Here is a 16,100-nt window from a genome sequence, read left to right on the forward strand (position 1 = left end):
TAGAGCCCCTTCCACTCCAGAGAAACCATTCCATCCCCCCCACTAGCCATTGCCAGAGCCCAGGTCCCTCTAGCACTGGAGAGATCTCCACACACAGCCCATCACCCCCCAGAACTCAGGCTAGGACAGTCCTCAAGCCAAACCCCCACACGAGACAATCCCAGCACCAAAGCCCAACAAGCCCAGAACCCTAGCAGAGGTTCAGACTCCGACTGGCCCAAAGAGAGCCCTTCCCAGCAGCTGTGCTGGCTGCAGGCAGGTGGGAAGCACAGAGATGGGAGAACCAGTTCCAGCCACCAAGGGGACCGGTACCTTCTTCAGGCGCTTTGTCGGTGCTTCCCCCTGCAGCATCTTCAGCGGCAGGAGTCACAGGGGCATCGCTGCCATCTGGGGTGAGATTACAGGGGACTGAAATATGCACAAACCAGGGGGAAGGGCTTTTCCAGCCAAGGGCCACCCACAGCCCTCGCTCTGAATCAAGGACTAGTCTAAAACTCCATCATGGAGCCCTGGAAATCCAGAAATACCCTGAGCAGCCCAGCGAGGCAGGCCATTACAAATCTGGTCGCGCCTCTTTCAGCGCTGCCAGCACGCTTGCTAAACAACGCTACGTCTCCACCTTACCTGAGTCGCACCCCCACAGTCTCAGCCCTCTTTTTGCCATGTTTGAGTCACTCCTCAAACTCTCCCCTCCTCCTGCCTCCACTGCTCTCTCCATAAAGGGGCGCGGCAATTCCTTCCAAGAGCAGATTGACAAACTATAACAGGACCTTCCCCTTCTCGGCTTGCCTTCCCTTCGCCTCCTACAGCTCTCGCCGCCTTCTCCCTGAGAACAGAGGCAGAACTTTTTCATCTGCTCGGCTCCTCAAGCCTCAGGACCATCTGCTCCCTTGGGCCACACTCATTCCCCCTTTTACCCTTCTCCGTAATCTCTCACTGGTCTCTGGCGCGTGCCCCTCTGTGACAACGCCTTCCCACGGCCGGCAAGCACGCTTTAGTTTCTTCCATCGTAACAAATGAGCCCAGTTCCCTTTCAGTTTTAAGGCCACCGAACACAAGGTTTACGCTCGCTGGCTGGAGTTCCACTCCACTCTGGCTCTTGTTCCTTGCACTTCACACTCACCCAAGTCTGTAATGACCTCTTAGCCGACGCTCAGACCCATCCACCTTGACCTGTCAGCTGCCTGCCACGCAGTCACCCATGCTCTTCTTGAAGTCTTGTCCTGCCTGTGACTCTGCCCTCTCCTGAGTCTCCTCCCACCTCTCCAATTGCTCCTGCAGCCAGTCCTTCTGAACTTCCTCCTCAGTCCCACTTCAGCTGTCTGGGGGATTCCTCAGGGCTCTGGCCTTGGGCTCCTTCTCTTCTCCCGCTACACCTAGCTCTGAGTAATTTCATCTGCAAACACAATACCAGCTCTATGATGGTGATTCACAGACCAGTCTCCTTCTGTACACACTAACATCTCAGCCTGTCTCACTGACATCGCTTCCTGGCTGTCTCACCATCAGCTCACGTGCAATATGGCTAAACCAGAGCTCTTACTCTCCCCCCAACACACAAGTCCGCTACCTCCTTTCCTGACCACAATGGACAACACCACAACCCTGCCTGTCATTCAGGCCTGTCACCGGGGTGTCATCATTGACTCGGACCGCTCTCTAGTTCCTCACCTCCAGACTGAGTGCAAGTCTTGCAGCTTTTTTTACATAACATCACTAAGAGACGCCCTTTCTCATCCATCCACAAGCTAAAACACATCAGCTCATGTTTCAATTACTGCGCCAGTCTTGACACGTGTCTCCCTGACGTCTCATACTCATCGGGAAGGCTGTTGCAAAGCTAATTTCCTAGCCTGTCGCTCTGACCACAGATCCCTCCACTGCCGCCCTCTTCTCTAGCACAGGGGTTCTCAACCTTTTTGTTTTTGGGCCCCCCCCCCAACATGCTATAAAACTCCATGGCCCCCCTGTGCCACAACAACTGGTTTTCTGAATATAAAAGCCAGAACAACGTTAGGGGATAGCAAGCCGGGCAATTGCCTGGGGCCCCACGCCACAGGGGCCCCTGCAAAGCGACATTGCTGAGGCTTCAGCTTCAGCCCCGAGTGGCGGAGCTCAAGGCCATGGGCTTCAGCCCCATGCAGTGGGGCTTCGGCTTTCTGCCCGGGGCCCCAGTAAGTTTAATGCTGGCCCTGCTTGGTGGCCCCCCCCTACAACCTGTTCACGGCCCCCCAGGGGACCCCAGACCCTGGTTGAGAACCACTGCTCTAGCACATCCAACATTTGTCTCCTTGCGTCCCTTTCAAGGCCCTTCATGGCCTATCTCCCCCGCATACGGCGTTTAAAAGAAACAAAACACCCCAGCCAGCAAGAGTCTGAGATACAGGGGAACAAACTAGCTACTGACACTCCCATCCCCCCGCCCTCCAAAGAGACCCCGGGAATACTAGTATAGCAGAGCCCATCCCCCACAGCCACCCACTGAGACCACCCGGAGCCCCACCCTCCAGCTAGACACCCCCCCCCAGGAGCAGAGCCATCCATCCCCCACAGCCAGCCACTGAGACCACCCCGAGCCCCACCTCCAGCTAGCACCGCCCCCCCCAGGAGCAGAGCCATCCGTCCCCCACAGACAGCCACTGAGACAGCCCCAAGCCCCTGCCCCTCAGGAGCACCCAACCTGCTCAGATCCACAGCCGTACCCAGCAACCAGCCACGCTGCCCCTCAGAGCCCAGAAGTCTCTCGGCCCAGAGCCCCAGCAGAGGCTCTGACTCTGCCCAGACAAGGTAGAGCCCCCCCACTCCCCACAGCTGTGCTGGCTGCAGGGAGACGGGCAGGACAGACAGGGGGGAGTCAGATCCAGCCCCTCGAGGGGATAACAAAAGCCACCAGGAGGAGAGCGGTACCTGCTCCGGGAGCTTCGGCCGTGCTTCTCTCTGTGGCACCGTCAGGGGCGGGCGTCATGGGGGGAACTCCGTCGTCTGTGATGAGATACAGAGACTCAAACATGCATGAGCCAAGAGCCTCCCAGCACCCCCTGTGACCACCCCCCAGCCACCCCCCCCAGCCCAGATATACCCAGCAACTCCCCTGGAATGCCTGCACCGAAGCTAGGAACAGCCCAAACTTGGCCCCGCACTCGCATCCCAAAATGTCCCAGCAACCCTCACAATCTCCCCCTCCCCCTCATCCCATAAGCAGCCCAGAGACTCACTGAATTCAACCGCCTGCGGCAAGGACACTCCGAATCCTGTGCCCATGCCATCCCTGCCCTGGGACCACCCTGCAGGCAGCTTTGGGCTCTTACCAGAACGCTCGCCCCAGCCCGAAGCCCTGACTAATGGGGAAGGACCCTGCATTAGGGGCCAGGCAGGTAAAGTCAGCGCGCTGACTGCTGTGCCCCATGTGTTCAGCACAAGCCTCTGTTAGGCTCGGCTTTGCCTGATTCCCTGCCGGGGACGCGGCCGCCTTTGGGACTGTGTGCCCCTAGGCCAGGGGTGGGCAATCTTTTTGGGCCGAGGGCCACATCTGGGTATGGAAATTGTATGGCGGGCCATGAATGCTCACAAAATTGGAGGTTGGGGTGCGGGAGGGAGTGAGGGCTCCAGCTGGGGGTACGGGCTCTGAGGTGGGACCAGAAATGAGGAGTTCAGGGTTCAGGAGGGGGCTCCGGGCTGGGGCAGGGGGTTGGGGTGTGGGAGGGGGTCAGGGGTGCAGACTCTGGGTGGTGCTTACCTCAAGCAGCTCTTGGAAGCAGCAGCATGTTCTCCCTCCGGTTCCTACACGGAGGCGCAGCCAGATGGCTCTGCGCACTGCCCTGTCTGCAGGCGCCGTCCCTGCAGCTTCCATTGGCCCCATTTGCTGGCCAATGGGAGCTGCGGAGGTGGCGCTTGGGGCGGGGGCAGCGTGTGGAGCCCCCTGGCTGTCCCTACGCGTAGGAGCCAGAGGGGGGAACTTGCCGCTGCTTCCGGGAGCTGTGTGGAGCAAGCCCTGGACCCCGCTCCCCGGCAGGAGCTCGAGGACTGGATTAAAACGTCTGAAGGGCTGGATGTAACCCCCGGGCCATAATTTGCCCACCCCTGTCCTAGGCACTGCCCACAGCACCTGGGAGGCAGAGACAGGGGTCTGGCTCAGATCGGGGACCTGGGCCCAGCCTGGCTGGAAGAGTCATGCTGAACCGCGAAGAAAGCCCTGAACCCTGCAGCAAGTGGCACCTTCCTCCCGCATTCACAACCCCGAGCCAAGTTCCACACCCTGCTACAGCCTGACAGAGATGCCCAGGGCCAGGCCGGAGCCAGAGGGCGCTGCTCTGGTAGGGCCTCCTCCCACTGAGCCTGGGGACCTCTCCACCCAGCAGCCAGTGGGCCAGGAACTTGCCAGAGGGAATCTGTCCCTCTGAGCTGCGTCACCTGCCCCAAAGACAACAGAGACGCATTGGCTGGGCCCAGCCACCTCCTTCCCCCACCTCCAGGGCCTTTAACTTCTGGGAGCCCTAGAGGCCCAAGAGTGGGTCAGTGGCTCTGAGCTGTTCCAGCAGAGCCCTGGCCCGTGGGTGCCTGCTACACCAGGGTGCCAGCTCATCAGCACCATCTCAGGAGGGCCGGAAGCCCGGATGCCCAGCTGTGACGAAGTGGGACTGTCCTTAATGTTTCCTCTGAATACTGTGTGGGTGCCTCAGTTTCCCCTATGCATTTCTTAAGTCTCTAGGGGGTGGGAATAAAGGCCAGTGTACATAAATCACTGACACTCTGTCTCCCTGGCAACAAATGGCCAGGGCCCCTTCCCCCCTGCAAGGAAATAGCTAAAGGTGAACAAAGAGCTCAGGTGACCTCCTGGCCCGGGACAGAGACAAAGGCCAGAGGAGGAGGGGCTGGAGGAGGTTTCAGTTTGGAGCTAGCTGGGGACTAGGAGTTAGAGCAGCCGGGGGTGTCTGGCTCGCTGGGCCCCAGAATGGACCTGGCGGAGGGGTCCCATTCGCTGGACCGACAAGCTCTGTTTTAGACCGTATTCCTGTCATCTAATAAACCTCTGTTTTACTGGCTGGCTGAGAGTCACGTCTGACTGTGAAGTGGGGGGTGCAGGACCCTTTGGCTTCCCCAGGACCCCACCTGGGCGGACTCGCTGTGGGAAGCGCACGGAGGGGCATATGCTGAATGCTCCAAGGTCAGACCCAGGAGGTGAAACCATGTGAGCTTCTTGCCCTGAAGACAGTCTGCTCCATGGGAGAGGAGGCCCCCCAAAGTCCTGACTGGCTTTGTGGGGAGCAGTTCCAGAGCATCGCCCGGGGACTCCGTGACACCAGCCAGCAGAAATTAAAGAGGCACACAGGAAATGAGCCCTCAGCCATGTTACCAATGGCTTCAGCGCCTACAGCAAAGTGAGCAGAGCAAGCCCAGCGAGGCGGGCGGCAGGGGCCCAACGGAACCCACACGGCCCTGTGCTAACCATCACCACCCCCAAGACACCATCACAAGGGGCCCTTTGTCCCCTCCTCAACCAGGGCACTTGCAGAGGGAGCTGGCGCGGCCGTGAGAGACAGCCCCCCCCCCCGGCCCCAGCAAGCACCTAGCGGGGACAGAGCTGCAGGGATGCTACTCACCATCCTCTGCCATTCCCCAAGGCAGCAGCCAAGCTCTGACCAGGGTGTAGAAGATGAATCACTCGCACTGTGCCCTGGGTGCTCAAAGCCTGGCTGGGAAAGGGGTGGGCAGACCCCAGGAGCCATGGCTGGGGCAGCTCTTGCCAGCGCCACCCTTACAATGTGCAGCGCCGGGGCCTCCTGGTACGGCCGACACGCTCAGTGCCACCACAGAGTTGCCTGGTCTCACATGCGGCCGGAGGCAGCTCAGCCCCGGCCTGGCCATGTTCTCGGAGGCACAGGGAGTCTGGCTCCACAGCGCCTGCAGCCCATTCCCGTTCCCACGTCTGCCCAAAGCCAGCGGCTCTGTCCAGACCATGGTCACTGCAGTCAAGGAGGCACTGTGGCCCATCACAGTGCCAACCCCTCCTCTGCCCCTCTCCCTGTGAGGCTGAGAGTCCCAGCCTCCATTCCCTCCAGAGCCTGTCTTAACCGGTAATGTTTGGGACGTCAGAGGAAGAGCAGCCCGTTAGCGTGTCATCCCACCCCCTCCTGCTGTCCTGGCACAATCACACTGTCTCCCTGGGGCACCCGGGCTGCTGAGTGGGAGGCACTGGGAGAGCAGCCCCAGCTAAGGGGTTACAGAAGGGCTCAGCTCGGCCTGGTTTGGGGCAGCAGGACTGGCCAGAGCCCACTGGTGGTTTCGTGCTGCCCCACGTGACAGAGGGGATCATATCCCCTGTGGAGATCGGGCACCCAGACCTTCCCCTCCTCACTGCTTCAGGGAGCCGTGTTACGTCTGTGCAGATACAGATGGGCCCTTATTGCTCCCAACAGGCCCCATCAAGGTGCCTGTGGGGCAGAGTCAGGGACGTTCTTCTCCAGTGAGTCTGGTTCCTCCTTCACGCTGGGCAGCAGCAGGATTGACATCCCCGGGCCTTGCTGAGCCCACAGCGTGTGACCCCTCTTTCTAGGGCGCTTGCACTGTCTCTCCTTGAAACCCACCCTCACCTGCACGACGTGTGCTGTAAGGGCGATCTCAGTGACTGCGATTTCCAAGTCCTCCGCCACCCTCCCTGGGCCAGGGCTCCGGCACATCCACCAGCACATGTGGTTGGTGGTGGGTCAATCGTCTGCTCTACAGGCAGTAACTGAAACTGGGCCCAAAACTAGGACTTTGTGACACACTATGGGTCTCCGCCAGGCAAATATTTACCCAATGCGGTATCATAGGCCATTAATGGTTCTGTTATCGCCTGGTACACACCTGCTGTATCATGCACAGGGTGGCTTTGTCTGGGGGTGAGACACAGAGACACGCCGGGGCTTGGCCCACCTGCTTGGCCCAGCCTCAGTTGTTGAATGATCCAGGAGTGGGGCAGTGAGACTGCGGCTTTCCTAGACCACTGATGGGTCAGGAAGATCAACAAGCACCTGAGCTGGGGCAGGGGTGTTCCAGGGAAGGGTTCAAAGAGGCTGAACTGACCAAGTCCTTTCCCAGGTGGGGAAGAGGGTATGCCCCCATTCACTGCTGGGCATAGCCAGGCCCAGAAGTGGGAGCCACAAAATACCCCTGGAGGGTGTGTTCTGGGGTTTCAAAGAGTCCTGCTCTCCTGCAGCTCCAGCCTGGCTTTGGCTAGCAGGGCTGGGGACATGCAGAGAGGCACCCAAACACCTGGTCCCGAAGGGAGCTGGCAAAAACTGCAAACAACTTGCTGTGACTGCTTGTTCAGACACATTCCTTTTGTGCCCTGCTGGCATGTCAGCTGTGAGGCCAGGACAGAGCAGGTCCTGGAGACCAAGCTGCCTCCCCTCAGAGCCCCCTCAGGTCAGGTCAGCAGTGAGGCCCATTGCATTGTTTGGCCCCACCGCTCGCTGGCACTGGCTTACATGAGCTATTCCTTCCTGGGACACCAGCGTCCGGGTGCTGCTCTGCTCTGCCAGGCTTGTCTGTGTCAGGGTGGCATGCAGCAGAGAACCGCCCAGCCCCATCCCACAGCTCCTTACCAGGGAGCGGGACCCGCCTCGGGCTGAGGGATGCCTGGAAACTCGCTAGGACTTTCCGTCCGTGCAGGCTCTGGGTTAGCCGGAAGTTGTTCTGCAGATCCTTGTCATCGTCTCCCTGCAGCGTGGTCTCCAGCAGCGAGATCTGGAGAGGGAGGGTTGAAGGGAGTCACTAAGCCGCCCCGGGAGCCTCTTGAACTCAGCCATCATCGGTGCCCTGGTGCGAGGGGGGCTGGCTTCAGGATGTCTCCGGTGGCCTACGGGCCGCCCCCGCCCATTGCTGGTGCTGGCACGCAACTCCTAGCGTGACAGGCATGGCAGAGCCACCTGCAGACAGCCCCACCCACCCCCAAGAGGAGAAAAGGAGGCCCTCACCCCCCGGACGGACCTGCTCCTTGGACAGCAGCACCGTCTGGTTGAAGACAGTCCAGTTCACCGTCTGGTAGCAGGAAGGGGTGGTCAGAGAGCCGCTGTAGCGGTAATAGCGGCCTAGGTTGGCGGGCAGCAACCCTTCAATATTGAATCCAGCCACAGTCGTTTCCTTGCCTGGAAGGAAAAAAATACTGCCTGTGCTCTAGAGCAGCGTGTCTCCATGCTCTAGAACAGAGAGACAGCACAATCTAGAGCAGCAGAGCTCCATGGACTAGAGCACAGCAACAATCGAGAGCTGCACAGGCCCCTGGGGATCTGAATCTGGACAGCACATCCCCAGGAGCCAACCCCCAGAGACGGTGAGCTGTCACTGCACAGCCGAATGGGAACTGACCCCAAAATGCCCTGGCCAGGCACAGCCAGTCTGTACAAGCCCTGGATGGACGAGCCTATGGCGCTAGGGAAGCCATGTCACTGGGACAGGTGCAGAGTGGGAGCCCGGGGAATCCCGAGGGATGAGACAGGCATGCAAATGCTGAGCAGGAATCCCCGAAAGGCCTTTGCTGAGCTGGCCACTCATTGCCTGTCTGTCTCACAGGAGCTGCCTGCCTCTGTCTGTCTGTCTGGCATGCACAGGCCTCTCCATGCAGCAGGCAGCTCACTGCTGCCCCGGGCTGTCCCCATGGTGGGCATTAGGCATGCAAGGGCTTTACCTTCCTCTTGGACCTCATGCAGCTGCTCAAGCAGATGCTGATAGTGCACGTTGTCCTCCGGCCCAACCTGTAACACAGACTCAGCAGGTGTGAGAGCACAGGCGCCAGGAAGGGCACGGTCTCCTGCCTATTCAGGCCCGGCAGCTGGGTCACAGCCGGGAGGGTGGCTCTGAACATGGGACTAATTTCACTCTCACAGGCAGAGGAGCGACCCGTGACCTCCCTGACTGACCTGGCTGAGGTCAGGGCATCCCCCAGCACGGCCTTTGCACCCCGGACCAGGATCAAAGCATGAACCCTACAACTGACCAGTGATTAGGGCATCCCCTAACCTCACCTGGACCAGTGCACAGAGCACTTTCTGCCTCCCACCACAAGCATGGCCCAGCAATCGGGGCATGTCCCGTCTCCGCGCTGGCATGGCCCAGTTGTCAGGGCATTCCTCCCTCCCAGACAGCCCCTGCCCTCCACTGCCCCTATTCTCCTCCACCCCAGAACTGCCTATGCCCTCTCAGTCCTCGCCTACCCTGCCATGCCCAGCCCAGTGATCAGAGCATCCCTGCCTGGCACTGCCCCCACCCACCTTCCCAGGGACTGCCCCCATTGCCATCACCTGCAGGAAAGCTGCCAGCACTGCCAGGCCACCGGGTTGCCTCATTGCCTCTTTGATGCTGTCTGAGCTGGGGTTGTAATAAACCATATGGATCTGGAATCAAAGCACAGAACCCCCTGAGGCTCCATTGTGCCATGGGTGAGTGCTGGACCACCCAGCCCGCACCAGTCCCAGTGTGACCCCACCAAGTCTGGCCAGCCCCAGCACTAGGGCCTCTCCATTAGCAGCGCCTGGGGCTTGGTCACATGGCCAGAGCCCCCCACTCGGCACCAGACAAGCTCCCCAAACCATTTTACAGTGACCTGAGAGTGCTGCTGCTGCCAGCCCCTGCTGCCCCAAGAGCCTCCCCCTGTTTTCTGCACATGGGGCAGGGCTGAAGGTCATCTCCCTGGTGCCCCTCTAGCTGGGGCAGCAGCATGCTGGCAACCAGTTCCAACTCCTGTCCTCCCTGATGCACTGGGCCCTGACGGCTCCGTGTGAACAGCAACAGGGGGAGGGTGGGTAGAACCAGTTAGGAACCAGACCCAGGCAGCAAACACCTCTGTGTATGAGACAACAGTCCCAGGAGCTCTCTGACCACACAGCTCTGGGCTGGTGCCAAGGACGAGGGTACAGCGAGCTGTCCCCCCTCCCAGGCCCTCACATGCCAGGGAGCGGACCAGACTGCTGGGGAAAAGATGAATCATCCTCCAGCACAGGGCAGCCTGCACTGGGGAGCTCTGCGTTGCCCCCTCCTTAGGTTCTAGGTCCCCTGGGGTAGCTTGTGCCCCCCTGGGCACATCCGAGGGCAATTTTAAAGGGGGCTGTGATGGGCCCTGGACTTAGGTGGGGGTGGGCTCCCTGTGCCCCTAGCACCTGGTTAGCGCCAGGGCAGTCTGGCTACAGAGCAGTATGGATTGTTTATCCTGTACGCAGAGTGTGTGCTCCCCGCGTGGGTCCGTCCCCGCGCTGTGCACTGGGTGCCTGGCTCCAGGCCATTCCCTCCCCACCCCCACCCTGCTGGCACAATGTCCCTTCCATGGGGGGTTTTTGCCTCACTTCCCATCTGCTTCCATGTTTCAGGCTGTGTCATAAACTCTGCTTTTATTTCAGTTGCTCAGCCCTAGGCGCATGATTCCTCCCTCTGGGTTCCTGGGCACTGGGCACTTGAACTGAGGGTCTGAGCCCAGAGCACTCCGCTGAGGGCAAAGGGGTGGCAACCTCCCCGCCAATGGAGCTGCAGTGTGGACAAAGGGCAGCCAGTGACCTGGGGGTGCCACATCCACCTCAGGGCACTAGCCCTTCACCCTGTGCAGACAGCTGGAGCGGGTGGGACTGAAGTGATCACCGCCAATCACTGAGGCACACCCGGGGAGCAGCAGGCAAGAGGGGAAGGCCCACGACGGATCTTTACCTCCCCATCATAGCGGCGTCCGTCCACGGTGTGTTCTGAGCCAGGCCCTTCCGGGGAGCCCCAGTGCAGGTGCAGCTGCATAGCTCTGTACTCCTGCGGGTAGCCGCTGGCAATAGTCAGAGAGCCAGGCAGCCGAAGGACAACTGCAGGAGTGAGGGAGTGAAGGGGTAGAGAAGTCAGAGGTGGGCTCTGATCCATGGCGCTGGCACCAGGCGGAGATGTGTGTCATGGAAAATAGTCCATGTGGTTTAATGGAAAACAGGTCTTATCAAACCAACTGATTTCATTCTTTGATGCAATTAGGAGTTTGGTTGATAGAGGGAACGGTAGAGATGTAACGTACGGAGACACTGTACAGTACAACACTAAGTTAAAAACGTAGCACTGTACAGTAGCAATAGAGCACGTTAAATGGATTATACCCCGGCTAACCAACAGCTCTCAAAAAACAGCTGCCAATGGGAAGCCTCACTGATCAGGGGAGTCTATAGTGAGGTTCTGCAGGGATCAGTTCAAGGCCTGACACTATTCAACCGTTTCACTAACGCTCTGGCAGTAAGTCACTGCTGATGGCACAAAGATCGGCAGAGCGATAAGGATGAGAACGGGGCAGCCACACAGACCAATCTGGATCACTTGGTAAGCTGGGCCCATTCAAACAAAATGTGCTTTAGTGCAGCCAAATGCCAAGTGGTACATCTAAGAACAAGGAATCCCGGCTCTGCGTCCCGGGAAGCAGCGACTCTGAAAAGAATTGAGGGGTTACAGTCACCAGCAACTCAACAGGAGCTCCCAGTGCAACACTGGCACAAGGGGCTAATGAGCTCCCTGGAGGTATAAATAGGGGATTAGCAACGGAGCCGGGAGGTGCCTTTATCCCTGTCTACGGCACTGGTGAGACTGATACTGGAACTTGGGTCCAGTTCTGGGGTCCACATTTGAAAATTAGGGAGGGTGAAGAAAAGATCTGTGAGTTGAGTGCTACAGAAAATGTCTCCTAGTGAGAGACCTCCATCTGTTTAATCAAAAAGGAGATTGAGAGGTGACTTGATTATGGTGTAGGGTTTGTCTACAGCACAGGAACACTCTCTTCCCCGCACAGATAAGGGGAAACTAACGTTTAAAGTGGATTAGTTAAACCCCTGTGTGGACACTCTGAATCAGAATTAAAGTGAACTAAACAAAACTGAAAAAAGGCCACTCTAATTCTGAATAAGGGCTTCTACACAGGAGTTCAAGGCAGTTTAACTAATCCACTTTAAATTCATACCTTTGGCTAATTCAGATTAATTTTCCTGCATGTCTCCATGTACACAAACCCTTATTTACCTAAGTACCTTAGCCCTAAGTACCTTCCTGGGAAGAAAATAACAGGTTCTAAGGGCTCTTTACTCTAGCAGAGAAAGGCAGAACAAGAACCGATGGCTGAAAGCTGAAAACACATGAATTCAAATTAGAAATTAGGCACCAATTTGGAAGAATTTTTTTAACGTGATTAACACCTGGCACACACTGCCAGAGACAGTGCTGGACTCCTCGTCTCTTTGACGTCTTCAAGCCTGGCTGCCTTTCTGGAAGCTGCTTTAGCCAAACACAAGTTCTGGGGCTCAGTGCAGGGGACCGTGGTGGGATTCAAGGGCATGTGCCACAGAGCAGGTCAGACTAGGGATCTGATTGTCCCTTCTGGCCTTGGAATCCAGGAACCTATGAAACTCTAGGACAGTCAGGGAACCTTCCCGGGGAGGGGCAGAACAGTGAGCCCAGAGCTTACCCAGACCTGGCACCCCAGTGGGGCCTGCTGGGGGAGACTGGAACTGTAAAACCAGGAGTTTCCCCTACAGCCAGCGCTCCTGCCCCCCTGCTCCCCACAGCGTCTCCTCTGCTGGGAGAGGCTGGGACTGCCGGGAGCTCCCCCCACAGCCAGCGCTCCTGCCCCCTCCTCACAGTGCTCTCTGCCGGGAGGGGCTGGGACTGGAGTAGCTGGAAGCTCCCCTAGGGTTGGAACTTTCTAATCCAGGGGTGGCCAACCTGTGGCTCCGGAGCCACATGCGGCTCTTCAGAAGTTAATATGCAGCTCCTTGTAGAGGCACCGACTCTGGGGCTGGAGCTACAAGTGCCAACTTTCCAATGTGCTGGGGGGTGCTCACTGCTCAACCCCAGGCTCTGCCACAGGCCTTGCCACCACTCCACCCCTTCCAGCCCCTCTGCTGAGCCTGCCGTGCCCTCGCTCCTCCCTCTCCCCCCCCCCGCCCCAGCCTCCTGCATGCTACGAAACAGCTGATCGGGAGGCGCGGGGAGGGAGGGGGAGGTGCTGATCCACGGGATGCTGGTGGGTGGGAGGATCTGGGAGCGGGGTGGGGGGAGCTGATGGGGGGCTGCACATATTACTGTGGCTCTTTGGCAATGTACATTGATAAATTCTGGCTCCTTCTCAGGCTAAGGTTGGCCACCCCTGTTCTAATCGCACAAAACTGAACACCCTAGCCCCACCCCTGCCCTGAGGCCCTGCCCCATCCCGCCCCTTCCCTGAGGCCCTGCCCCCCCCCACTCACTACATTCCCCCTCCCTCGGTGGCTCGCTCTTCCGCACCCTCACTCACTTTCACTGGGCTGGGGCAGGGGGTTGGGGTGCAGGAGCGGGTGAGGGCTCTAACTGGGGGTGCAGGCTCCAGGGTGAGGCCAGGAATTAGGGGTTCAGGGTGCAGGAGGGGGCTTAGGGCTGGGGCAGGGAGTTAGGGTGCAGGAGGGGGTGAGGGGCTCTGGGGTGGGGCCGGGGATGAGAGGTTTGGGGTACAGGAGGGGGCTCTGGGTTTGGGACGGCTCAGGGCTGGGACTCAGGGCTTACCTCCGGTGGCTCCTGGGGGTCAGCAGGCTCCCTGCCTGTCCTGGCACCGTGGTGCGCCCCAGAAGTGGCCGGCAGGTCCAGCTCCTAGGCGGAGGGGTGGGGGGGCAGGAGGCTCCACGCGCTGCTCTCACCCGCAGGCACCGCGCCCCCATCTCCCATTGGCCGTGGTTCCCAGCCAATGGGGGTGCGGAGCCGGTGCTTGGGGCAGGGGCAGTGCACAGAGCCCCATGGCCCCCCCCGCCTAGAATCCGGACCTGCTGGCCGCTTCCAGGGCCCAGCGTGGTGCCAGGACAGGAAGGGACTAGCCTGCCTTAGCCCAGCAGCACCGTCGACTGGACTTTTAATGGCCCAGTCAGTGGTGCTGACCGGAGCCGCCAAGGTCCCTTTTCGACCGGGCGTTCCAGTCGACAACCGGGCACCTGGCAACCCTAAGCTCCCCCGGCAGCCAGCGCTCCTGCCCCACTCCCTACAGTTCCCCCTGCTGGGAGAGGCTGGGGTAGCCGGGAACTCCCCCCATAGCCAGCACCCCTCCCCACTCCTTAGAGCACCCCCTGCTGGCAGAGGCTGGGGCTGGAGTAGCCGTGAGCCCCCACCCCCCACCCAATACCCTGCCTCACTCCCTAGAGCGCCCCCTGTTGAGAGAGGCTGGGGCTGGAGTATCGGGGAGCCCCTCCCCAGCCGGCACTCCTGCCCCACTCCTTAGAGCGCCCCCTGCTGGGAGAGGCTGGGACTGGAGTAACTGGGAGCCCCCCCAGCGAGTGCTCCTGCCCCATTCCCCACAATGCCCCCTGCTGGAAGAGGCCGGGACTGGAGTAGCCGTGAGCTCCCACCCCCCAGCCAATGCCCTGCCTCACTCCCTAGAGCGCCCCCTGCTGGAAGAGGCCGGGACTAATCTATGAGAAATGTCTCAAAATATCCCGTCTCGTCTGAGCATCCTGTGAAGCGAGCGCCACGCCCTGTGAGCCCAGCGCACACAGCTCAGCCCCTGCACTGACCTGTGTGTCCGTTGTTCATTAGGCTGAGCTGCTCACTGGGGTCCAGGTTGTAACCCGCCAGCACAACAGGCTGCAGCTCACGGCTGAAGATTGTGGAATTGGTGTCAATATTGATGGGAGACTGCATCTGCCCACCGCAGTCTGGGAACTCCAGCGGCCACTCGTCCTTATCTGTGCGGGGAAGAGAGAGACAAGTGGGGGAGCCTGCGGGGTGAGGGAGCCAGCCGGGGAAGGGGAGTGTGCAGGAGGACTCCGAGCCCACCAGCAGAGGCTGCAGCACTCACGGGATGGTGATGTCAGAAGTCTGAGCGAACCAGGGGCCTGTGGGGAGCTCAGTTGCAAACACTGTTCCATCCTGACAAGCATGTGCCACAGGGATTGTGTTGGCCACTCAGTGGGCCTGGGTACAGCGCAGTGTGTTTATTCACACTCAGTCCGTCTCACTAACGGCCACTTACCCCTGAATTTTACCCTGGAGTGGTGGTGGGGGAGGGGGAACGGACAGTGCAAGCATCCTCTTGCCCCGTCTTGTGGTACCTGCCCTGAGCATAGTGCATTGGGGTGCTGCTGCCCTGCGCTAGCTCCCTCCAGATTTGCTCAGAAGCCTTTGCCGGCGCAGCACTGTGATAGAAGCTGATGACCAGGGCCTGCTCCGCCAGCAGACAGTGCTCGGCTCAGAAGCTGCTGGAATCTCTGAGCAGCTGTCACAGGACAGGGCTCTGCACACTGTCCACTGCCAGGAGCATCTATTTTAAGGAGCAGCTGGACAAGCTGTGAGAAGACGATTTACAGCCTGATCCTGGCAGGGAGAGACACACACTCCTGGCGCAGCTGTGCTGCTCCCTCTCTGCCGCTAAGCGTGCGCTTTGCTGCCCTGCCCTTCATGGCCCTGTCAGAGGCTGCCTGGTTGGCCAGGTCAGAGACATGAGGTAAAACTGCTAATGCAAGTCACATGTGGGGGAGAGACATGCAGCAGAGCTATGGCCATGAATGGAAACATGCTGGTGGCTCTGTGGGCAACAGGACTTCACTGCACAGTGAGCAGCACCAGAAACTCAAAGGCGGCACCACAGAGAGCAAGCCTCATCTCTGCCACGTCCACACAGCCGGGCGACACAGAGACCTGCGTCCATGGCCAAACATGTTCATGTACACATGAAGCCCTTGTGCGTGCATGAGAGCAAGACAGACAGAGCCGTGTCTCTGTGTGTGTCTACAGGAGCTGTGCCCAAAGACACACGTGTCCGTGTGCGTCTACAGGAGCTGTGCCCAAAGACACATGTGTCCGTGTGCGTCTACAGGAGCTGTGCCCGAAGACACACGTGTCCGTGGGCGTCTACAGGAGCTGTGCCCAAACACACACATGTCTGTGTGCGTCTACAGGAGCTGTGCCCAAAGACACGTGTCCGTGGGCGTCTACAGGAGCTGTGCCCAAACACACACGTTTCCGTATGCATCTACAGGAGCTGTGCCCAAAAACACGCGTGTCCGTGTGCGTCTACAGGAGCTGTGCCCAAAGACACACGTTTCCGTATGCATTTACAGGAGCTGTGCCCAAAAACACACGTGTCCGTGGGCGTCTACAGG

The 16,100-nt window shown here is 59.4% G+C and overlaps 1 protein-coding gene across 2 annotated transcripts in view; it reads right to left on the minus strand.

Moving 5' to 3' along the window:
• CA9 (carbonic anhydrase 9) overlaps positions 1–16,100 on the minus strand; it is a 46,619-nt gene that overhangs the window by 3,915 nt on the left and 26,604 nt on the right. For both annotated transcript variants that reach the window (XM_026658266.1, XM_026658265.1), the window contains exons 3-9: positions 14,514–14,684; positions 10,675–10,817; positions 9,282–9,374; positions 8,669–8,735; positions 7,972–8,129; positions 7,587–7,728; positions 2,908–2,982 (exon numbers count right to left, since the gene is read on the minus strand). In XM_026658266.1, coding sequence (XP_026514051.1) covers positions 2,908–2,982; positions 7,587–7,728; positions 7,972–8,129; positions 8,669–8,735; positions 9,282–9,374; positions 10,675–10,817; positions 14,514–14,684 — 849 coding nt within the window. The remainder of the gene's footprint in view (positions 1–2,907; positions 2,983–7,586; positions 7,729–7,971; positions 8,130–8,668; positions 8,736–9,281; positions 9,375–10,674; positions 10,818–14,513; positions 14,685–16,100) is intronic.

The sequence above is a fragment of the Terrapene carolina genome, unplaced genomic scaffold, assembly GCF_002925995.2.
Source record: "Terrapene carolina triunguis isolate 2854851 unplaced genomic scaffold, T_m_triunguis-2.0 Scaffold422, whole genome shotgun sequence".
NCBI lineage: Eukaryota > Metazoa > Chordata > Testudines > Emydidae > Terrapene > Terrapene triunguis.